At 37.5% G+C, this 25,227-nt stretch overlaps 2 protein-coding genes across 4 annotated transcripts in view; one reads left to right on the top strand and one right to left on the bottom strand.

The window, feature by feature from the left end:
* Positions 1–206, bottom strand: part of Mrrf (mitochondrial ribosome recycling factor) — a 50,675-nt gene extending 50,469 nt beyond the window's left edge. Inside the window, exon 1 of one of the 2 annotated variants that reach the window (XM_013356701.3) lies at positions 66–206. The gene's annotated coding sequence lies outside the window, so the exon portion shown is untranslated. The remainder of the gene's footprint in view (positions 1–65) is intronic. The other variant, XM_013356700.4, reaches the window with a different exon arrangement.
* On the top strand, positions 154–21,531 carry Rbm18 (RNA binding motif protein 18). Of its 2 annotated transcripts, none has more exons than XM_005320927.5 (6): positions 154–292; positions 3,079–3,207; positions 10,738–10,864; positions 14,216–14,302; positions 15,997–16,082; positions 19,544–21,531. In XM_005320927.5, the coding sequence occupies exons 2-6, from the start codon at positions 3,095–3,097 to the stop codon at positions 19,701–19,703; spliced, it is 573 nt and encodes a 190-aa protein (XP_005320984.1). In that variant the 5' UTR covers positions 154–292; positions 3,079–3,094; the 3' UTR covers positions 19,704–21,531. The 2 variants fall into 2 exon arrangements, with proteins under 2 accessions (XP_005320984.1, XP_013212156.1); XM_013356702.4 differs by having other exon boundaries at positions 160–292; positions 3,089–3,207.
* Positions 21,532–25,227: the final 3,696 nt, after the last annotated feature.

Below are 25,227 nucleotides of genomic sequence, written 5' to 3'. Positions count from 1 at the left end.
CCTTGAAGAAGGGTCTCTGGCACCTGGGCCCTGCGCGCGCCGCGAGACCCTTGGAGGCCACTCACCAGCTATTGCCCAGGTTACTAGGGCAAGCCTCGTGCGACAGCGGCGGCGACGGCGGCGGCGCGGGCGTCGTGACGTCACGGGGCAGCGCGGCGGCGCAGGCGTATCGCGTCACGGGCGGCCTTGGCTGCGGGCGGTGTTGAAGCGGACCGAGCTACACGTCCGTCGGACCCGGAGTTAGGACCTGCTTTCGGGGCATGAGCTGAGGATACAACGCCGAGGCCACCAGGTGAGTCCGGCTGCGACCTGTCCCTGCACCTCACCGGCAGCCCTGCGAGGAGGTCTTAGAAGAGGCCGCCTGGCAGGACGGCTCGCAGGCCCCGCCCCGGATTGTCCTGCTGCTGCCCGGAAATAACAATCCGAGTAATAACCTCTCGCCTCTGGGAATCCGCAGCCAAGAATTGGGAAGCCGGGTTCCAGGCTTGACGCCGTTGTTAGTGTGGGGGAGCAGGTCCCTTTGCTTCTTTGGAGTTGAGTTTCCCTGAATAACTATTACTGGCTTACTAGGGTTGTTGCTGCTCAGCTGGGAGGACAGGTGTCGACTGTGAACTCTGTTAACCTAAGGGTTTATCACCATTGCAGCTCTAAAGAATTTTGATAGTCCTGTGCCGTCTTGATCTTTTATGACACCTTATTGTTCCTCGAAAAACCCTGTGCTGAGCTGTCGCCAGTATGGTCTTACTTAAGGCCCAGAACGACCTCAGAGATAGGAATGTTTGTACCATTCTAGGAAGGAAGCAGAAACTGAGGCTTCAACTGGAGAAGTGCCTTGTTGCATTCATTCACTTACTAAATATTGAGCACCAGCCATGAGCTGCCGGGCAGTGTACTAAGTGCATAATCAAGATTGGCAAGGCCCTGTTCTCTTTGAGCTTAGCTACTAGTGAGGGTAACAGAAAATAAGCCCTTAACCGACTCCTTGAATTCGTATTATATGAGAATACAAAAAGTGACTGATACAGAATCAAGGAGACTCTGTTGGGAGAGATGACGTTACTTATTACAGTAACTTGGTTCAAAAGTCAGGATTCAAATCCAGATCTCTCCAGCCCTGTATTTTGCATTCTTCCCATCAAAACATAGTACCTTTTTGCACTATTAAGTAGCTTTTGGTTTTGTTGGTGGTTTTAGACATGAAAAAACTAGAAGTTCCTATCATTCAAATTTCAACTCAAATGTCATCATCTTCAGAGAGGCCTTCCCTCTCCATTCAATCTAAGGTAATCCAAAACCATGTCAGAACACCCAGATTAATTGTGTTTGCAGCATTTATCACTAGTTATATCTAATTTCCTTCCAAATACAAGCATCCTGAGGGCAGGAACTTTCTTCTTCACTGCCCAATAATTAATTAGACTTTACCTAGAAAATTGAAACTCATTTTTTGGGGGGGCGGGGGGGGGAATGAACTGTGAGAAAATAGAGGGAAACAAAAGCAGGATGAAGACAAAATGTTTCTCCCATTTTCACTCCTGGGATTCTATGTATGTCTGTATCACCTTACTCTCAGGAAGTAAGGGCAAGAGCTGTGGCTTATTCGTTTCTTTGTTTTCAGTGCATGGCTCAGGCTTTAGCAGCTCATAATTGCTTATCACATGTTACTGAACAGGTTAAAAATGTGAGTGGGAAAAGCAAGAAAAATACCCTAGTGTGAAGGGAATAGATAAGCATGCTCAACAAACAGCTAAACCAGGGACTGCTGTGTGCTAGGTTTTGTGGGTGTACTTAGAAGAATAAAAGGCAATGGCAGTGTCAATATCAGTGCTGAGCCCTTTGGAATATATAGGACACGTTTTTTTCTAGCAGGGAGTTCTGAAGTCTGGCACAGCCTGCCCTCTTCCTAACCCCTTTACCTCTTTTTTTTTTGGATCACATTATATATTTATTATCTCTTTTTACCTGTCATCTCATTTTTTGTTCTCTCAGCAACCTTAACTTATAAGCAAGGCAAAGCTTATTACTTAAAGATGAGGAAACAAGTTCAGAGAAAAGCAACTTCCAGTGGAAATGCCACAGTTCAAAGCTAGGTGTTCTGACACCAAGCTTTCTGCTCTTTCCATTGCTGTGTCCATCGAAATCCTTGTTCTCCTTAGCCATAACATGAGGTACTAAGACTGGTGATAATTTACCAGTCTTGAATGCTTCCTAGGTGCCATGCACTGTTCTGAATGCTTTAGGCCTGTAACTTACTGAATCTGCACAACTCAGTGAGGTATTATTCCCATTTTACAGATGAGAAAACCAAGGCAAAAGTGGTTAAATAACTTACCCAGTTACTCAACTAGCAAATGGTGGAACTGGAATAACTAGGGGTAAATTAGTCTCTTCAACCCACTTTCTCTCCGGATATTAAACAGGATAATAACTGATATTAATAACTTACTATTGGTAGATACAGTGCTTAGTGGCTTTTTTCATGTACTATCTTTAATCTTCACAATAATTCTATAATATAAGAATTATCATCTCTATTAATATATTTGAGAAATTTGAATCATAGAAAGTTCAGATAATTCACCAAGTCACACAAGCTGCTTTCAGACCAGTCCTAACTCCAAAATCTGCCGTTTTTCTATATTGCTTCTTCCTTTGGCAGTATTGCTTCTTCCATGAGGAAAAGGGATATAACACTGCTCTTCTCTGACCATCCTCTTCAGTGGTGTTAATGTTCTTCCAAAGCTTATTTCAGTGACAGTCATTAAACTCAAGTGTCATGTAGTAATAGAAACTTTGGCCTCCTGCCCTGTCAGCCTCTAGCTGCAGAGGAGGAAAGCTTGAATTTCTCCACACAGCCACTCCTCTTTCACCTGAAATGGCAGCTTCTGTGCTCTAGTTACTGGAGGAGCTGTCTCAAGGGAACTGGTTCTGGGGCCATTGTTATGGAGTAACTGAGGCCTCAGAAAGTCTGCCTGGAGGACATGCCCTCCTTGAGTAAATGTTTGCTGGGGTGAATTTGAAGACTCATGTTCATACAGGGTTGCTCCTCTCCTGCCTGAATGTTCACATTGCCTTTAGTATTTCATAGAGATTGATGGAAGCAGAAACCAAAACTCTTCCCTTGGAGAACGCATCCATCCTTTCAGAGGGCTCTCTACAGGAAGGGCACAGATTATGGATTGGCAACCTGGACCCCAAAATCACAGAGTAAGTCTAAGTCACCTTAATTCATTACCTATAAAGTTGGGATGTTTGTAGTGGTGCTGCTCAGAAGAATTTCAAAAGGGTCTAGGATATATTTTTGACCTTGTTATTTATATTTTGTCTTTGAATGGAAAATGATGTCATTTGCCTGTTATTTTGTCATTTTTCTTGTATTTGCACTCTGCTACTGTGAGAACACAGACTTGGGAATCCTTTAAAACATATACCTCTTTTTTCCTACTTGCCAAAGATGTTCTCCAATTTCCAACTATTGAATCCTTGTACCCAGTGGTTACAAGGAATTGTTTTTGAAAATCAGCCTGGGACACATTTTGTCTCCTAGTGTGATAGAATAAGCAGAGTCTCAGTACCTTTGCAGATAAGCAGAGGGGTGCCACTTGACTCCAATTCCTGTAAGCAACTACAGAATCACAGAAGGCGAAAGTGGGAAGAGATCTCAGAGATCATCCCAGTTCCTTTGGTTTTTTTATTATTATTCATCAAATGATTTGAGTAGTTGTGTGCCATGCTAAACGGTTTTCAGGCTTTTTAAATCTGAGGGATGCTGTTATAAAGTGAAAATAATCAGAAACTACATATAAAATAAAAGCTTATAGCTACTCTGATGTCAAAAAGGATATATATCCAAAGCCTTTTGTTAGCTGCCATTCTTTCTGTGGCAATCCTGAAGAAACTCTGTGGAACTTCCAGGGCTCCATGGAGCACACTTGAAAACCTCTGATACAATCCAGCTCTCTTAAACTACAATAGTAGTTTAAAAGTCACAAGGTCACAGACAATTGAGAGGTTTTTTTCCTCTTTTCCTAGTTGTTTTTTGCAGGGGGAAGGTGAGGGTTGGTAGCAGAATAGTAATGGGTGAAGAAACTGAGCTGAGCCAATGAATCAAGCAGGTGTGGAGTATTTCATCAGCCCTAGAAAGTTACTCTCTTTGGAATAGTGTCAAAGGGAAGAAGAGAGGAGAGAGCTGCTTGGCATGAGAGGAGGTGTATTTAAGGATCAGGATGAGGAGAGAAGAAAAGGTATGTAAATTTATAGGTCTGGGTCATGATAGAAAGTTTAGCTCCTTAAATCTGATGGAGCTCAGATCAGCTAACTGTAGATAAGTGTGGGCCCTCTAGAAATTATGATGGTATATAAGATATGTTGCTCCTATATTATACTACCTTGGTCACAGGGACCCCAGAATGTAGCATATATTTCAGTTCTCTTTAATGGTCCATGGCTTTGAGGATGAATGTGAATCTGCTCAATCTCTCAATGTCTATTCATCAGAGAAACTTTTTCCATCATCTAAAACCCTAGCTCAAGGGATGCTGCTTCCAAGAGTGGTTTCCATTCCCACCTCTGCTTGTCTGAATGGAAATCTCAAGCCTGGAAACAGTGTTGGTTGTGTTGGCTGCAATTCAATTAAATGCTAATTGTGTCCTGCTTGTCAGGAAGGTGCAATGGGCATTGGCCATCTCCATTTATGTCATAAGTTGGAGTATTATGAAATTTTTTCAGTTAGAGCTTTAACAAGAACATTAAATCAAAACTTTCCTACTGACACCTCTGTCCTTTTTACATCAGGCCAAAGGTCAACATCAAGTACCAAACTGCAGAGTTACGGCCTTTCCAGCCAAAAGTGTGTTCTACCTAGGGTGTCCCCACTTCTGTATATATTTTTACTAATCTTCTATGGATTTCTTACCTAAAAATATTTCATCTATTAAACTGATTTATTAAATAGTAATTGATTTATTTTTAAATAAAGACATAACTACTTTATGGTTAACATAAAAGTCTAGCATTTCCTCATTTAATTTACTTAATTCTAAGCAAAAAAAAACATAACATTTTAGTAAAGTCTTAACTTATGGAAATATATGATTTCCTTCCAAGGTTGTTGAAATATATAAACTTTTGGATCCCTCTCCTCTCAGAGTAAATAACAGTGAGTCTAGATGTATAATTAACAGTCATTCCCTATATGTATGTGTGTGTGTAAGTATGTATGTGTATATATATATATATATATATATATATATATACACACACACATACATACATATATAAGGTATATCTTATAAATCTTCAGAAAGTATTAACTGAATCTAAATCTCTAAACTTCATTGACAGAGGTTTGCAGAGCATCCTCCAATTTTCCCAATTAAACTTATTCCCCACCCACAAATTGCTGCCATTTCCTAGTTTCCCCATCAGTTGACCCTTCTTATCTCTCTGTCCTATGTATGTATCCTTACTCTTTACCACCTCTCCTCTTGATCTCTTTCATAAACTGAACTGAATGTCTGTCCTATACAAGTGTTTTCTTACCTCTTTTAGAAAACAAATTACAGTATATATTTACTATCAGTATTTACAAGAATATGTAAAAGAGGTAATTTTCAAAAACAGCACTTTCCCATTCAGTGTTTCTGAGTTTATTTTGTGATTGGTTCTGGTCATATTGTGTGTCTGTGTGCATGTGTGTGTGTCTGTGTGTCTGTGTGCGCACGCGCCTCTTGGTTATTAATCCGAATCCTACTCAAGTTATGGTAGAAAGTCCATCAGTCTAAACAGAACATGCATTCCTTACTAACTGCCTAATTAATTAGGTTTCTTCTTATTGTGGTATTGACCTATTTAGCCTATACTACATACCAGAAATATAGGTAAAGACTAAGTAGATCTCAAGAGACTTGGATTTGAGGAAGTGATGATGAACACTTATTTATGGAAGTGACAGAGTCCAAACCCATGTTCTTTCAACTATAATTCCTTAACTACATTTTAACTCATATTTCTTACTATAAAATGAGAGTGTTCACCTAAATGATATGAACACATCTTCTAATTCTAATATTGTATAGTGACTTTATTTAAGCTCACAACAAATCTGGGAGATAAGTGGAACAGATATTATTTTCCTTATTTTATAGGAAAAAAAGAGTTAAATGAGTAGACTTAATTTACTGAAGTAGTTAATGATAGAACTAATTTACCACTGTCTAATTTAGTGCACTTTGTACAAATACTCGAATAGTCTGAGTAATTGACCATTCATGACCTAAGGTATCCTGTTTTAAATTTAAACATGTAAGGATTTCTTTTAAATTGTGGGACCCAGTTGAACTATAAGGGTTAAACATATCTTTAAATATCACTACCAGTGCCTTCAATGGAAAAAACAAAAAAGCTGATATACTTAGACATCTATTTTTTCCGAATTGTTTTTCTCTAAAAGAGTTAATACTGGCTTTTTTCAGTATTGAATGTGCTATGTAGGAAGCCAAAATAATAGCTACTACATTATACATAAGAAGGAGAAGTGTGAGAATGAAGCTAGTATAATTTAATAGAAAAAAAGCATCCTAAGTGAAGGTAAAATAATAAATAAAAATATAAGAGTAGGAATAAGAAAGATCTTTATGTGTAAGCAGAATATTTTGGCTGAAGGAGAGGTTAAAAAGTAAATGGTAATTAAGCTGGTGTGGTGGCACATGCCTGTAACCCCAGAGGCTTTCAAGGGTGAGACAGGAGGATCTCCAGTTCAAAGCCAGCCCCAGCAAGGGTGAGGCACTAAACAACTCAGTGAGACCCTATCTCTAAATAAAATACAAAATAGGGCTGGGGATGTGCCTCAGTGGTTGAGTGCCCCGAGTTCAATCCCTGCTACCAAAAAAAAAAAAAAAAGTAAATGGTAATGAATAGAGTAGTCAGATGGATAGATAGAATACCATCAGGTTAAGACAGAGTCTAAAATTTAAGAAGATGCATTTGAATTCCATGTAGAAGAGATTTATTGTGGGGGATTTTGTTTGTTTGTTTTGTAGGTTGTTGGCAGGAGACTGACTTCATGAAAGTGATGTTTTAATTGAGAAATTAGACCTCAAGCATATAGGATGAAGTGGAAGACCAGAAACTGAAGCTCAAGATTAGTTAGGATAGGCTACCATAAACCAAGCCAGCCATCACTGTCAACCTAGGTAGAGACAGTGAACTTATAGACAGTAGGTGAGTCTGAGACAGGAAGAACATGATTAAAGAAGAGAGTTGAAGAAGATCCTGAGAGGTTTTTTGTTTTCATTTTCATTTTACGTGGCTGAGGTCACCTGAGGGGTTCTGCCTGAGGAATATAAATAATTCATGTCCCCGCAGGGACCATAGAGTAGCTAAAAAGAGCCATCCCAGTTTGTAGTGGGGAGGTCAATTTGGAGTATATTAAGTAAACTTAAAATCAGTGGAGAGCCAGCTAAGTGGAAGTGTCCTCCTGATGCAAACTTTCAGGGATTCACTAGATAAACTAGAATGCAAGGGAAACTAAATGCAGGAGCATATGAGAGCATTGTTTTTACCCCCGAGAAACCTGTTTCTTTCTCAACCCATTTCTTATTTTTCCTTCTGTCTCCAAGCTTCTTTTTATGTCTTGGTTTGCATGAAACAGCCTTTTACTGTTAGATTACTTAAATCTGAACTGCAATAAAACCATTTAACAAGGTACATAGCATAGAATATAAAGACCTCAGTAACTTCTATGTGCTTTTAAAGAAATTCTTCTCTAAGATAAATCATGCACAAAAAAAAAAAAAAAACAACTTTTTTTTTTAACCATGCACAGTGGTACATTTATGTAATCCTAGCTATCTCAGAGGCTGAGACAGGAAGATTGCAAGAGACCAAGGCTAGCCTGGGCAACACAGTGAGACCCCATCTCAAAAAACAAAAATCTTATTTTGGGGGGGGGGTTGGGAGTTGAACCCAGAACCTTGGGTCTGCTAGGCAAGCACTCCACCAATGAACTCCCCCGCTCTTAGAGATAATTGTAAATGTCATTCCATTGACTTCCTACTGCATACAACATCAAATTTAAATTCCCTAAGCATACAACATCCTTCACACCCTATCCCCTGTCTGCTGTTAGACTCTCCTCCCGTGGATCGGACTCTTTTTTATCTTTGTATCTTTATATGTGGTATCTACTCAAACTGACATACCTCACTCAGATGCTACACCTTTCACAAATCTTTCCTGAATTACCACCTTCCCTACACAATTGAACTTTCTTCATCTGTGCCTGTAAGCATCACACCATTTTACAGATGTTTGATTACATATCACTACCAGAATGTAAGGGCCTTAAAAACAGTTTTATTCATCTGGATAGTCCAAGTGCTAAATTGGTTCTTGACACATAGTAGGTGTCTGTTTTAATATTTGTATAGATTACTTCTGTGCATCCGGGCAGGAACACTTTTTAAAAACTCATTATGGGAAACACTGATTTAAGCTGCAGAGATGTGATGGAACGGGGGTGCTAATTCTCACTCCAGAGGGCAGTGGGGCACACATTTCATAAGTGCAGCAAGCCTCTGTTGAGTAGCAGCTCTCCTGTGCTCCTGCAGCAGATAAAAGTGCTTGCAGATGTGAGAGCAAGATCTTCAGGCTTTTTTCACTATCAGAGCTTGCAGTCCCCATCTCCAGGAAGGAAAATAGTAAACATTTCATTCCTTTTGTTTCGGTGTTCCGATAATTTCAAGAAATTATCAAACAAGAAAAGAAATCCTGTAGAAGTTGAAAGACACAGACCTAAGCAGATGTTCTTGGAATCTTAAGGTCGCACTTCTCAGGCAGAATGTGTTTGTTAGCTTTACAATGAATAATCTGTTGGCTTTTTTTTTTCCTGAGTAAATTAAAATTCATTTCCTAGGAAATGCCAATCACATTACCTTCCTGCTATTAAGCAGAATGAAACTAATGAAAAGATGGCCAGCCCACAGTAGCCTTAGATTTTTTTTTTTTAAATGGGTTTCACCCACCATTCCACAGCACTGTATAAAGGTTGAATGGGTATAGTAAGTGGAAGGTGCAGCTGCAAATGAAAGACCCTGGGGAGACTCTAACCTGTCTTGTCTATTGTCTGAGAGACTCAGCCCTTGCTGTAAGCCTTTTAGATAATCAAGTCACAAAAGAAATTTGCACTCAAGGTGTCTCCCTTTCTCCTGTAGAGTCACCTCCTATATTCTCACTGGTTGTTGAGGTCTTCTGATGGGAGTTGGGAATTAAGAAAGTAGGGGGTCCTGGTTTTTTTCCCTTCAAAACAAGTTCCCCAAACTGGATTACTATCCACAATATGCCTTGGGATCCTTCCATCCTGCCCCAGTACTAGTCTGTATTATTTCTTCTTTGCTCCACAGTGTCAGATACTTGATCCAGGATAATAGGCTTACTTGTTGATGTACATCAGTATCAAATTTAGTATAGCTTATGATCTATTTGATATCTTTCTGCCTCCCAAAGGAGATTCTTGCTCAAGAATAAAATTCTGATGAGCTTCTCCTAGAAAACAATGTAAATATAAATGTGGCTATAATGACATCTTGACTGACTCCCTCTGGGGTAGAATTCCCAGTAATAACAGATTTAGCATGTGGGCTGATACCTTTTTAGTATCACAGGGACATTATTGTTTAGAGAAAGCCTTGACTCCATTTCAATAGCACGGAGGATGCCAGGAGGAAGGCCAAAGGAAAAGGAAACGGGAGAGCTGTTGGTTTGTCTCACTCTTACATCAGATGACAGGAAGTCAGGATTGAGATTGGCCCAGCAACCTGTTAAGGCCACATCTGTTTGAATAACTTAAAAGCCCTATTGAAACCAAGTACCTTTTAGAGTAAGAAATCCAAGAAAAGGATGAAGAGCAGAGTGGCAAGCAATAGCTTGGAGTGAACATATTCCCAAGAATAAATTTCTTCCTTGACAATCTACTTTCTTTACTGATCATACCCCACAGTATAAACTGCATTAAGGTGACTGAAGTTGGTTAATTACCTATGTATAGCTGGATGATTCACAGGGTCTAGTCTGATTCCCCTGCCCTGTGTGAGACTAGTCCTGGTCCCATAGTTCCATATAGTTCTGATGTCTAGGACATCAGGGATTGAAACTCTCAAGCACTGAATGGAAGTGCCACTAGCTATAGTTTAGTTTTTGGTATTTCTTACAAGCACAATTTGGGTCTAATGATTAACTATAAAATCTAGGGAAGTCTTCCAGCCCTGTTTTAGTTTTCTTGCTTGTATGAATGTATATGTGTTTGTTACTTTGTTTATCTTTGAGATAGGATAGGCTTTGGCTTTTGGAGTGTGGACATATATTTCTGATAGAGTAACAGTTATTCACAAATACAGTTTCATTGCCAAGAAATTAAAAATAAATAAATTGACACTATTTTTGAACTTTTCTCCAAAAGAAAAACAAATGATGCTTGTGGGCCAGACAGCTGTTTGTTACATGTGGGTTTTTTGTTTGGTGTTTTTATGTTGGACAGACACATGGGTATGAGAGTTCCTAGTTCCCATTCCAATGAGTCAAACAACTCTGATTGCCAAGTAAACAGCAGTTTGGAGGAAGGCAGGGGCAAGGGCAAGAGATTTATCCCTAAGATACATTATTTCCTACTCTTATCTCTCACTTGAGGCTGAGAGGCCAGCAGAATTCCCAGTGATCTCATAGCCTCTTCTTTTTCCACAGATACCACCTCCTCAAACTCCTCCAGAAGTTTGGTAAGGTGAAGCAGTTCGACTTCCTCTTCCACAAGTCAGGTGCTTTGGAGGGACAGCCTCGAGGGTACTGTTTTGTTAACTTTGAAACTAAGCAGGTAATTTTGCTTTCCTCCCCCTTTCCTGGTAATTGCCACACTCCATAATCATTTGTGCATCTCTTGTGTACTAGACCAGCAGTTTCTTGTTGCCTGTGTGCCTTATGGCAAATACTAAAAAAGATGCACAGTTAAGGAATGGCTTGCAAGATCTCCTCTCCCCAGGCTCAAGGTATAAGGCGACCAACCTACTTTATTTAGCAAAGGATTTGGGATACCCACATGGAGTGTGTGGGTATTCCCCCTTCCTATCCTGTTTTGTTTCTTTATTGGCTGGCCAACAAAACTCCTTTTCTTTCAGAATTTTTGCCCTGTGGTACAGAAACTTTGTAGTGAGCCACCCACAAACTTCATTTTATTTTGATTTCTTAAAAATGTACCCTTCTCACGGCTGGAATTGTGGATCAGTGGTAGAGTGCTTGCCTCACGCATGTGAGGCACTGGGTTCAATTCTCAAGATCACATAAAAAGTAAATAAATCTAATAAAGGTATTGTGTCCATCTATATATATCTTCTTATATTTAAATTTAGTTTTTGCAGTAGAAATACATTGATAAGAGATAGAACTGGAATGTTATTAAATGTAAAGATGCGGGGCTGGGGTTGTAGCTCAGCAGTAGAGTGCTCGCCTAGCACGTGTGAGGCCCTGGGTTCGATCCTCAGCACCACATAAAAATAAACAAAATAAATGTAAAAAAAAAAAAATATATATATATATATATATATATATATATATAAAGATGCTACCTGGTATTCTCTATAACTTTGTTATATGTTAGCAACATTGCCTAGTTACTGTTTTATTAATAATAACTTACAGACAGGTGTAATGGCACATACCTGTAACCCCACTAGCTGAGAGGCTGAGGCAGGAGCATCATAGTTCAAAGCCAGCCTCAGCAACTTAGCAAGACCCTATCTCTAAAATAAAAGGCTAAGGATGTAGCTCAGTAGTTAAGTGCCCCTGGGTTCAATCCCGGTACCAAAAAAACAAAGTAATACATGCTTATTTTGGATGAATATAAGAAATCAAAAAATTTTTCAATCCCTAAGCCCAATACACAGAAATCATTTAATATTTAGTGATGTATCTGTCCAGTTTTATTCTTTCTTCACATTCACACACGTACACATATATACAGGTAAACAAATAAGATCATATTATTATGTTAGCCCCTCAAAATATATTAAAACTTTTTGTCATCATGTGACTTACAGTGCAAATAAAAGTTAATGACATTTTTTAATATTTATTTTTTAGTTGTAGTTGGACACAATATCTTTATTTTATTCATATATTTTTATGTGGTGCTAAGGATCTCGCATGTGCAAAGTGAGCACTCTACTGCTGAGCCACAACCTCAGCCCAGCTAATGACATTTTTATGACTGTATATTTCATTATATAACATATGACTGATCCCAAATTCTTAAAATTTTTAAAAACAAATAATCTGAAACATTATTTCAAAGTTCAAGTATTCGATGTCTTAAGCTGCTTAAGTTATCTCCAATGTTTGACTAGTGTAAACTCACAATAATGAATATCTTCTCTAACTATATGTGTATATGTAATCATATATTACATGTATGTAATTATATGTATAAATATGTTTTTCACATTTCTGGAAATGGATTGGCACCTCAAAGGTCATGCATATAGGGTTTTTTAATTATTTTATACAGTTATCAAAATGCCTTCTAGAAATGTTGTATCAGTATGTTCTGAGACTGTTTGAGGGTGTTATTTGTTCCTGTCAGTCCTGGGTATTTTTTATTTTCTCTAATTTTGTAAATAGTAATAAGTGACATGTTATTCTAATTATTCAAGTTTTTGAGAGAAGTGAAAGAATACCCACATAGTTAGTATTCTTAAATACTTTATTTTTCCTTACTGATAATAGTGTGATGAGGATTCTTACAGACTCCTAAAATCAGAAGTCATGTTGGGAACAAATGCTGGTTTAAAAACATTGGACTAAAAGTCACAAAACATACCTGTATTTTCAACTCTTTTATTTACTGACTTTGAGCATATGTCTCAACTTCTTTTGGCTTCAATTTTTGTTGAAAAATGTACATTATAATGGGATGTTATGTTACAGAAAGAATAAATTAAAACACAGTTGACATTCAGTGTCATCGAATACTTGAACTTTGAAATAATGTTTTAGGTTATTTGTTTTTAAAAACACTTATCCCTTGCTGACATCTTACTATTGCTGATACCTCAGAACTAATAGAATACCATATAAGTTCTAATTTATCAAATGAAATCTGAAAAGGATAATGTGTCTCTTATTTAGCAGTCTGACTTATTATTTTGTAGAGAAACCAGGATGGTCAATTAATATCCAATGCCTGACACACAATGGGTACCAAAAAAAATATTTGTTGAATGCCATGTTGATGAGCTTTGGAGGGACAGAACATAAGACAAATAAGCACTGGTTTTACTGTAAAACCATACTAGAGTGCTTATTTGTCTTATGCTCAGTTTTAGACTCTCCCTGCCCTCTAGGACTTTCTTTTCATCTTCTGTTCCTTAAGGACTTCTTTGCCTCCACTAAATTTGGGTTACATTTGGCTCAGTGCTCATGGACAGAAATAGGGCAAAACAGATGTGTCAGGATAAGAAAGTATAGCCAGGTTTCCTGGGAGTGACCTAGAGTGACTGTTATCCAGCTTCAGGAATTCCTCTCAACCTTGTTGCTCCAATATCTGATGGGGAAAGGGTCAGGGAACTTGTAGCTCTTAAAACCAGGTGCATAGATTGACTCACACAGATACCTTGTTCAGTCTCTTTGACTCAATCCTGCTTTTTCCGGCCTAGTTTCCTTCACTCCCATATCCTTTGAAGCCATTGCTGTTTTTCATTTTGGATCCAGGGAGTAAGTCCTGGTCCAGGATATAATTCTATTGTCCATGTAGGGATTAAAATTTCTGGAGGTGTACAGAAAGGTATCACTGAATAAGAATCATGATGTTTGCTAACACTTGTTAATTGCTTACCATGTGTTCCACACTTTCCATGCACTCTGAATCCTTACAGCCACCACTGAGGAGCATGTAATAGTATACCATATTTTATAGGTGACAAAGACATTAAGTGACCTGCCAGACATTATACTGCCAACAAGTAACAGCCAGAATTTGAATTTTGTCTTACTTTTAAAGATTTATACCTTTTTTTAAACTCTGCCTTTTAAAATTATAAACCCTTTGCTAAGCATTTACCAAAAGTAATTTGGTTAGAAACTCAGCCATCAAAGCTAATAAGGCCCTGTAAGAATACAAAGTGATGAATAAGCTTTTGAATTTATGACCAACTTTCATCTCTTTTCTGGACAGGAAGCAGAACAAGCCATTCAGTGTCTCAATGGCAAGCTGGCACTGTCTAAGAAGCTGGTGGTACGATGGGCACATGCTCAAGTAAAGGTATGGCTAAGTGACTAGAAAAACAGTTTCTTGCCTCATCCTCAGGGAGTCTCTGAAAGACAGTTGCCCATGTCTCCATTTGCATCCCAGCCTCTTCGCATCTGGAACAGCCATACTTTGGTCTCCTACTTGTATTACCATGTGTGTTGCCACATTTTTCTTTTGAGAAGCATCTCAGTAGGGATTAAGTTCCTTCGTTGTTTCTCTCCACATGCCCACAGATCCTGTTTTTGATTGATTTTTCCATGTGGTTGATGTGTATATTCAGACCTCTATCATTTTTTCAGTGGGGGTTGTTCTTCAGAGGGAAAAAAAAAGTATTTATTTTTAAAATTAGTTGCTTTAGGCATTATTAGACTCTTTCCAGCTTCTTGTCTCTATGGAGAGTTTGAATTTGTTTATTCTAAATGCTTGAGAAATGGGTAGTTTCTCTTGAGTTCTTATAGCACTGGCATCTCCTTACTCCAGAGGTCTTGAGAATTATTAGAGTGCAAGTTTGTGGGACTTTGCAGTGCCTATATTGTCTCCAACCCTGAGAAGTGGCAAACTGCCCTGTTCATCCTGCAGTTGGTCTCTTGGGAGAAGGCACTAGAAAAGCTGTAGCCATTAAAATAAAAGAAAAAGAAGATGAATGGTATTCTGTTCCAGCTGGCACAGAGCTGGTGAAGTGTGTGGAGTGGAGCAGTCCCAAGAATCAGTTTTCCTTCTGCAGTGTGTCTTCACAGTCCTGCCTGCAAAAAAAAATTTCTGACAGTCAGAGTTAGGGCTTTGGCTGTTAGCTATATGAGCATAGTTTTCAACCCTACCCAACAAGCTTCCCCGTTAAGAATCATAGAAATTAAACAGACTTTCAAGCACCAAGTCCAAACTGAAAAACAAAAGCTTAGACACTGGATCCTTATAAGCATTTCAGGTAATCACAGAGCCTTCTGAATTTCTAGGACACTTTGCCTTAAAAATAGAAACAAGAAGAATTACCAAATGCTTTTTTATTCAAAAGAAAATCAAGTCTCTTTTGCCAAACTGGCTGTCATTTTCTTGCTCTGCATCTCATTGAAAAGGCATGCAAGAGAAATCATCCTTCATTCCTGTCTTTCATTTGAAAATCTGTACCTCGTGGTTCTCTTCCTATAAATCTTTGACCAGAGGCTCCTGATTGCTCTCTTAATATTTTATTTACTTCTTACAAGAAATATGTAATTATCTGGCATCAAATTAAACTCCTTTACTATACAATGTTTTCTGTATCAGCAACTGAAAGCTGTTAATATTTTTTTCTTCCACTCAGTCCTGTTGAGTTAAATATTATGCTTGGTACTTTGCAAAAGCTAGCAGGATTTTAAAGTGCTTTGGATAAAGCAAATATTGTAAGAGGCGATATGTGACAGTTAAAATAAAAATGTAAGAGGGCAACCCTGCTGCTTATTTGCACCATCTGTGAATTCAAACATTGAAATTCTTTTCCTACCAAATAAGGAGGACTAATGGCTAGATGGAAGCTTCTCAACTGTTTTCTAAACTTGCAGCTTTCAGACCAACTTGTATACAGTTTTGCATTAATTCTAGGTAAAGCAGTCCTAAAATTATCTGGAAAATGTTGATGAAAAACTGGGTGGGATTAGCATTTTTGAACCCATGCACTGAAATAAAGGACTGGTTTCTGCTCACATAAAGTAATACCCCTTTTCTTTCAGAGATACGATCATAACAAAAATGACAAGATTCTTCCAATCAGTCTTGAACCTTCCTCAAGCACTGAGCCTACTCAGTCTAACCTAAGGTAAGACAGTGTACCATAGAAGGACACAGTTGTTCAAGAGCCCGAGCTCTCTTTGTTGCACACCTTCACTTACACAGAACATAGTGGATCTTCAGACTCTTAATTTAGAATAGAATCTGCTAACTTGATGTGTTGAGAAATGGGTTCAGTTAACCTCTAGAATATATAAATTTTCCTCTCCTTACATCTCCCCCAAGATCATGTACACCCCATAATCCTGTACTCCCCATTTATAGAATGCACTCACTTTAAAAGGGCAGGTTTAGTTACTACACATCAGCTTGATACAGTGGCACACACTTTTAATCCCAGCAGTTTTGGTAGCTGAGGCAAGAGCCAGCCTTAGCAACTTAGCAAAACCCTAAGCAACTTAGGAAGCCCTTGTCTAAAAATAAAAAGAGGCCGGGAATGTGGCTCAGTAGTTAAGTGCCCCTGGGTTCAATCCCCAGTACCAAAAAAAAGAAAAAAAAAAAATTGCTACACACCAAGCCTTGTGCTTAACACTGGAGATGCAAAGATATATCAGACACAGCTCTCACCTTAAAAACAAGCATTTTAGGGCTGGGAATGTGGCTCAAGCGGTAGCACGCTCGCCTGGCATGCGTGCGGCCCGGGTTCAATCCTCAGCACCACATACCAACAAAGATGTTGTATCCGCTGAGAACTAAAAAATAAATATTAAAAAAAAAAATTCTCTCCTCTCTCACTCTCTCTAAAAAAAAAAAAAAAAAAACAAGCATTTTAGTAAAACCTTGGGTCCCTTTGGCATTTGCCATTATACACTGATTTCCTCACTATCCCTGAGTTCATTTATATAAATTTTCATTTTCAAATATTTAATTCTATGTACCATTCATCAACTATAATAGTTTTGGTTCTAGTTTCTGTGAATTGTCAGTTATTTCTTTGGAGCTAATTCAAAACAGGGACACTAAGGGTTGGGTAGAGAAAGGGGAAGGTAAATGGGTAGTAGAACAGAAGTAGAAGTTGGGCTTTTTGTTTTGTTTTCTTTCTCCCCCTCTTTTTTTTTTTCTTTTCTTTTCCACATTGTAGCCTACGAGAAATTTTTAGTAATAATAACAATACCCAGGATTTAACAACCTTACTATGAAGCAAGCACTGTGCTGAACACTTTATATGCAGTATGTCATTTAAGTATAATAAAAATCACTTTATATATGAAAAAATTGAAGTTTAGAGAAGTGAAATATCTTGGCCATTATGTAAGTAGCAAATAGCAGGGTTAGAATTCAAAGCAAGAGCTAACGGACTTGAGAATTTAGTCTTTATATTGGATGTGATGGCACATGCTTGTAATTCCAGCGAGTTGGGAGGCTGAAGTAGGAGGATCAGAATTTCAAGACCAGCCTCGGCAATTTAGTCAGACCCTGTCTCAAAATTAAATAAAAAGGGCTAGGGATGTAGCTCAGTGGTAAAGCACTCCTGAATTTAATCCCCAGTCCAAAATATATGTATATATATTATATATATAATCAGTCCTTTAGTTATTACTTCAGGGTCGCTCCAGACAGTAAATGTAGGAATATAGATCTAAAGATTTTTCCAGGGTAGGGGAAGAAGATATGTGAAGGAACATAAGTGATACATAAGGATCAGAAGTCAATAGTTATAAAGTTAGGAAAATGATGTCTATTTGGATGAAAGACCAAACAGGAGGGGAAAATGCCTTTCTCATATATTATCTCCACCAAACTAAACTGAAGGAGGATTGATCCTGGAATATTTTCAGGAATGATAAACTGGTAAATTGAAATTAATTTTATATTTATTTATATAAGTTTAATGTCATGATTTTTCTTTATTTTATATTGCCTTTATTGTTCTGTGCTTCTGGAAATTTTAAAAAATAAAGGTTTTACAAAACATTTACGGATTTTTCTAGATTCACTGGGAATTTATATCCACTGTACTCTTCTCCCCATAAGATCTGAATCTCCTCAGTCACAGGTCAATCTCCATGGAGGTTATCATAAATCTTACTGCATGAGTGACTGGACTCATTTTTTAATATCTCCATGTTACAATGAACATGTGTTTAGCTTCTTATGACCAGTATTCGCTACTTATTTACCAGATAGCCTAGTGTTTTCCATCTCTGTTTTAATCCAAAGAATCTCAACTTACATTTTTCTGCTAACATCTAAGCCTAACTAGAGAAGTTTGTTTTTTTAAACAGAACGAAGGGCTGTCACTTTAATAGAAGTGGAGCCAAAATGCATCCCGGTAATACCTCAATACTCTTTTTATTGTAACTTGAGGGTTTCTTTTAAATTTTCTAATTGACACATAAAATTGCACATTTATGAGGTGCTGTGTGATGTTCAACACGTGTATATTGTATAATATTCAAGTCAGGATAAACATCTGTTTAAACATTTAATTGTTTCTTTATGAGAACTTAGTTTTAAATTTCTTGCCTCTGAAAATTTATGGATATGTATAGCAGATGTATACCTTTTGAGGATCCCTAGAAGACCATATATACACTGCTTCCAAATTTCTCTCACTACAATAGACCATTGCCGGCATCAAGAATGGAAAATAAAGGAATCCATGGGCCAAAAAATTCCCATTGTCTGAGTGCTTTCTTGTGTGGAGTTAGCAGTGACCTCAGTCAGAAACAGATTCCTCACAACTTCACAGCCTCTCCTTTCTATGTAATACAAAGTTGCTGGATTCCCACTTTGATGGAGAGGAAAGAGCGAAGACATTGGTGATGAACTGAGGTTGAATTGTAGCTCTGCAGTTTGTAAACTGTGTGAAACTTGAACATATTTCTGCTTGTGCAATTACTTATTCACCCATAAAATATGAATGGTAAACCTTATAGGCTTATTAAACGGATTAGAAATAACATAAATAAAATGCTGGATACTATGCCTGGTTCATTGTAAATAAAACATCTGTTAATAAAGGGAGACTTCATAGGATCTCCAGAATATTTTTTTCCATTATTATTCAGTGATTCAAAAGGTGGTGCAGTGTGATGGTTAATAGCATAGGCTATGAAATCACTTTGTTTTCAAATCTCAGTTCAATCATTTACTATTTAACATTGGTCAAATTAACCTCCCTCTGTCTCTTTCTTATGCAAAATAAAGACTATAAACTGATGCCATGTTTTAATCCTCCTTGAGCACCTACTCTGCTAAGCACTAAGGTACAGAATAGCATCTGTGAAGAATTAAAGAATTAAATATAGCAACATGTGAAGTTAAGAATGTCTAGGCCTGTATTAAAAATTTAATCATGCTTCAGAGTTGATTTTTTCCTTAAAATGACAGGGGTTTGTTTTTTTTACCTCTTTCTCTCTTTTATATGAAATGTTTAAGTGTTTGTAATTAAATATCTCTTTGCTTCTAAAGAGGCACAAGGAGATGAAATATACAAGTATGTTCTGAAAGAACATAGGCCCATTCTGATCCTTTGCTGTTTTTCAGTGTCACTGCAAAGATTAAAGCCATTGAAGCAAAGCTGAAAATGATGGCAGAAAATCCTGATGCAGAGTATCCAGCAGCACCTGTTTATTCCTACTTTAAGCCTCCAGATAAAAAAAGGACTACTCCTTATTCTAGAACAGCTTGGAAATCTCGAAGATGATGGTTGTGAATTACTGTGGCAGCAAAAGCAAATTGGTCTCCACACCTGACTCCTCTGCCTTGGTACTTTGTAGATGTGGACGGTACTATCCAACAGAGCACAATCACATGTTAGAGTTTGGTAACATAACATTTTGGATGTTCTTATGGATGTGTCTTCCCTGAACTATGTGTAGAATTGAGCATCATCCAGAATAAATAGGATTGTGTCCAAAATTTTGATTTGAACACTGGGATGCTCTAGTTGGCTGGTTTGTTTGGATTCTTAACTACAGAAACATTATATAGTATGCCAGAGAGAAAGTCAAACATACAAAATGTTATTATTTAATCAGGAAACTAAATTTATTAACCTCTGTCAAAAGAACATTTTTCTGTGCACATGTCTTTACAACATAAAGAAAAAGTTAAGAGACAGGGAGGAAAGTAAGACATTTTAAATCATGTTTAGAACTGCTGTTCAAGAATTTATAACAGAAATTCCTCCAACTAAACTAAAAAAGAGAGTTCTTGGCAAAAGGGAGCTTGTCCTTTGAGCAAACGTTGTAGTAATCTGCTTAAGAATTATGCTTATTGTTTGAAAATCCCAATTAGGAAAATGTGGTGTAGATCTTAAAATTGTTTGCATCAGTGGACTATAGAATCAAATTTAGCATTTTATACCACAATGAAAGTTTTGTTTGGAAATCTAATTTTTATTCTATAGTAATCATTTTTTTAAATCCAAATAATCTTGCCTCTTATAATACCAAATGTTGTTATTAACACAGGACTTTTAAAATTGCACTTATTGCATGAGATTGTTTTTAAAGCATGAGATTGTTCTATTTGGAATTGTATCATGATCAATCTGAATAGAAAGCAAAATTTTTTGGAAAATCTAAACATTGCTATGTTGGTCATTATCAAATATGTTATTTTCTGATAATCATGTAGACGTCTGAGTAGAAGAGGTCAAAATGATCTTGGGCAGAAAGTCAGTGGAGCAGGCACCATTCTGGCACCAAGATTTCAAACACCTCGTGTTTTATGTAGTTTTAAAAAACTGCATGACTTGAAAGTGATCCTTCATTTATGGAACATACTTTACCCTAGATATTTTTTCCATTTTGAACATTCAAAATATAACAACTTAGATAGATATATAAACTGACAGATTTGAGATTTGTTCCTTCACAGTTGTGGTCATTTTGGTGCCACACTTGACCGACTATTTCACTGGGCAGCACTGTTGCTTCTTTACTAGGTAAATCACTTTGTTACTTACTCTAGGTGCCATTCATGATGATTACAGACTGTTTTCCACCATCATTCCTAGCAAGAGGAAACTTTCATTATGGGAATTTAAGTCTTCCTTGAGTTTAAATGAATTTAAGACGTTGGAAATCAAAATTCAGTTCAGTGAAGTTTCAGAATCCACAGAACTGATTCAGAGAAATTCTTATCACTTTACCCCAGGTCAGTGTTTTTAGATATCTTTAGATAGCAAATAATTTCTGCATTTATTAGCTATGTTATCTATGATGCAAGTAATTCTCTTTCCAGTTGAGGGTTATAGTTCAGGGAGGTGGGTAAACTATCTCCCATCTTTCTGGTGACTTCTTGGAGTATAGAATTCACCACTTATCCTTACGTCCTCAAAGGGTTATGGTGGAGTAGAACTTAATGCAAATAGCCTTCTATTTTTAATAGGAATTTAGAAAATACTTAACTTAGAATTATATAGAATTGTTTTCTTTAGAAACCAGAACTATTTATTTGTATTTAAAGCACTGTTTATTATTTGTACCGATTCTTACCCTTGCGTGTGAATAAATGCTAGACAGTGACTGTGTGGTTGTGTCTTCTCTGGTCCATTTATTGGAATGAAGACTGCAGCTCTCTAGTAGGCTTATTTCCACTCAGGGGGTCCAGGTGGAGTTCTGCTTCCAGGTGTCTTCTCTGCAGAGGGCTCCAGTTGGAGAATTCACCTGAGAGGCGTGAATTCACCCTTTTGCCTACCTTCCTCTATTGTTAAGGTACTAGCTATTCTCATTGCAAATGTGACTATTTGAACTTACAGTTCATACCTTAGTGAGTCTCCCTCTCAAAATAGAAGTTTCAAAAGAAATATGTGTATCATAAATATGCTGAAAGAAGTCTCATGAAAGGCTTGTAAAATACAAGTGTTAACTTGGTCTACTATTAAGAGGTAACCTGTACTTTAAGTAAAATTATTCTTTGGTTTACTCTTGCTAAAATCATGTCACTTATCATTTTATTTATATAAGAGTGAAGAACTGAAGAAAATATTCAGGAAAGAATTATGAACTGTCTTCTTAATTTCAGCTCCTATTTTATCAAAAGCAAAATGTGACTTTCTGTGGTTGGCATCTCAGTAATGGGAGAAAGGATCAGATGAAGAGCAATTTTTTTTTCCAAAATATACTTTAAATCATTTGCCCCAGTTTTATGAATCTAGATATTCCACAACCCTGTCCCTTGTCTATTAAGATGTGCAGTTAATTTTCAAATAAGCCAATATATCTGTGGATTTTTCTACTGTATAAAAGAACAAGATCTCTTCTTGCCTTATAAGTTAAATGTTACCCAGCTACAATGGCACATACCTATAATCCCAACAGATCAGAAGCTGAGGCAAGAGGATCACAATTTCAAAGTCAGCCTCAGCAACTTAGCAAGACCCTGAGCATCTCAGTGAGACCCGGTCTCTAAATAAATATAAAAAGAGCTGAGGATGTGGTTCAGTGGTGAAGTGCCCCTGGGTTCAATCCTCAGTACCAGAAAGTTAAGTTAAATGTTAACCATTTCCTGTGTGTAATCATTATGTTCCTAAAATACAATTTGATCCCATCTTATTTATCCTTGATTTCTCTTTCTCTCCTGCTTCTATCCAATCCTTGGATAAGTCCTGTCAATTATCCAAAATACATCTTGAGTCCAACTACATCTCATCAAGTCCCACAGTACCATTTTTGTTCAAGCCACTGTCATCTCTTTCCTGAACCGTTGTAATATCTTCCTAATTATCTCCCTGCCTCAACTTTTGCCCCCTATAGCCAGTTTTCCAAACAGTAACTGGAGCAATCCTTTTAAATTATTTTGAAATAATTTCTCAAGCCATTGCTTGGTGGTACATGTCTGTGGTCCCAACTACTCAAGAGACTGAGCCAGGAGATTTAATTCAGCCTGGCAGTTCATAACCAACCTGGGCTTTCCATCACACCTACAATAAAATCCAAAGAACTATAAGTTTTTAAATGACTTTTTTTAAATGACAAAAGTCATTATAGTTGTACATATTGATGGGATTTGTTGTTACATATATGTGCATGCACATAATACATAATAATATATAATTTGGCTAATATCACTCGCCAGCACTTCCCACCTCCCATTTTTTTGGTCCTTTTCCTCTTTTGATCTCCCTTTGATTTTGAGAAGATCCACCCCACCCATTTTCCTTTTTCCTCTCTGGCTTCGGCATATGAGAGAAAGTATAAACCTTAAACCGAGTTTGACTTATTTTGCTTAATATGATGGTCTTTAGGTCCATCCATTTTCATGCAAATGACATAATTTTATTTTTCTTTATGGCTGAATAAAACTCAATTGTATGTATACACCACATTTTCTTTATCCATTCATCTGTTGAAGGATACCTACACTGGTTCCATAGTTTGTCTATTGTGAATTGTGCTGCTATAAACATTGGTATGCATGAATCACTAGTAAGATGACTTTAATTCTTTAGGATAAATACCCAGAAGTGATATAGCTGAATCATATGGTAGTTCCATGCATAGTCTTTTGACATTGATTTTCTCAATGTCAAAACCTCCACATTGATTTCCATAACAATTGTACTAATTTGCAGTCCCACCAACAGTGTCCTTCTTCTCCACATCCTCTCCAGCATTTATTATTATTATTATTTGTATTTTTAATGACTACCATTCTGACTGGTATAAGATGATATCTCAGATTTGCCATTTCCCTAATTGCTAGCAGTATTGAACATTTTTTCATATATTTGAGAAATGTTTACTTAATTCATTTGCCCATTTATTAATTGGGTTACTTGATTTTTTTGGTGTAAAGTTTTTGAGCTCTCTATATATTCTTGATATTAATCCTCTGTCAAAAGAGTAGCTAGCAAAGATTTTCTCCCATTCTGTGGGTTCTCTCTTCACATTTCTAATTGTTTCCTTTGCTGTGCAGTTTTTTAATTTGATGTTGTCCCATTTACTAACTCTTGGCATTATTTCCTGAACTTAGGTGTCTACTTAAGAAAGCAATGACTTGTTCTTGACTACTTGTCTGACCCTGCTGCCTCCATTTCTCCCCTTGCTCACTGTGCTGCTGCCATACTGGCCTCCTTGCTGTTCCATAGCACAAGGGAGCACCTACCTCAGTTCCTTGACATCGGCAGTTCTCTGATTACCTGGAATACTCTTGCCACAAGGCCACAGAACAGAGCCCACGCCTTCATTTGACTCATGTCTGCTTAAATATCAGTGATTAAGTGGTTGTGTTTGGCCTCCCTCCTGAAAGTACAGTCCCGTCACTTTTCATCACTCCTTGGTTTTTCATTTTCTAATGAACCTATCACTACCCAACATGATATATAAATCAATTTTGTCTCTTCACTAGTTGAATGTAAGCAGGAATTCTTTCTTCTGCTGTATCACCAGAATTTAAAATAGGGCCTGGCATGTAATACGTTCTCAGTAAATATATATTGAATAAAATATCAGAATCTTGGTATTTGAGAATTGAAGGGTCTTGTGAAACCATCCCATGTCACCCCTTCAGTGTCTATGTGGAAAAAATAGAAACCCAGAAACAAAGTGATTTGACCAAGACCACATAGTTAATGGGTGCTATGGTTTGAGTGTATCCCTAAAGGGTTCATGTGTTGAACTTTAATCCCCATTATGAAGTATTACAAGAAGGGCAGTTTACTCCAAGCCAACACCATAACGTTTAACTGTGGGGCCCTTGGGAGGTGATGAGGATTGCATAGGGTATTCAGAGAGATGTACTCATGATTACAAACTGGTAACTGTGAGAGGAAGAGAGACCAGAGCACACACACACCTACTCCCCATCTTGCCATGTGATACTATCTTCTCAAAACAGCCACCAAAAAGATGATGGAATGAGACAGATGTTACCCTACATACATGAACGAAAATAGTGTGACTCTGTGTACAACCAGAGACATGAAAAATTATGCTGTATTTCTGTAATATGATTTGAATTGCATTCTGCTGTCATATATATAACAAATTAGAATAAATAAAATTTTAAAAAACCTCATCCAGAAGAAGGCCATCTCTAGATGTGACCCCCTCAACCTTGGATGGACCTCCAGAACCATGAGCCAAAATAAACCTCTTTTCTTTATAAAATAGCTTGCCACAGGCATTCCATTTAGTAATACAAAATAGACTAATATAATGGGACAGCTTTAGGTAGAACCCAGACCTACAAACACGCATCCTGGTGTTCATTGCTTTGTC

This window comes from Ictidomys tridecemlineatus, chromosome 4, assembly GCF_052094955.1.
Source record: "Ictidomys tridecemlineatus isolate mIctTri1 chromosome 4, mIctTri1.hap1, whole genome shotgun sequence".
NCBI classification, from domain to species: Eukaryota; Metazoa; Chordata; class Mammalia; order Rodentia; family Sciuridae; genus Ictidomys; species Ictidomys tridecemlineatus.
Note: the sequence above shows the minus strand (reverse complement) of the source record. Positions and strands in the feature narration are given on the sequence as shown.

Bases quoted from the DNA above. Each gene is read 5' to 3' on its own strand.
- Rbm18 (XM_005320927.5), top strand. From the start codon at position 3,095: ATGGAAGCAGAAACCAAAACTCTTCCCTTGGAGAACGCATCCATCCTT. The intron at 14,303-15,996 runs GTATGGCTAAGT...CTTTTCTTTCAG, and splicing joins GGGCACATGCTCAAGTAAAG to AGATACGATCATAACAAAAA. The intron at 16,083-19,543 runs GTAAGACAGTGT...GCTGTTTTTCAG, and splicing joins CCTACTCAGTCTAACCTAAG to TGTCACTGCAAAGATTAAAG.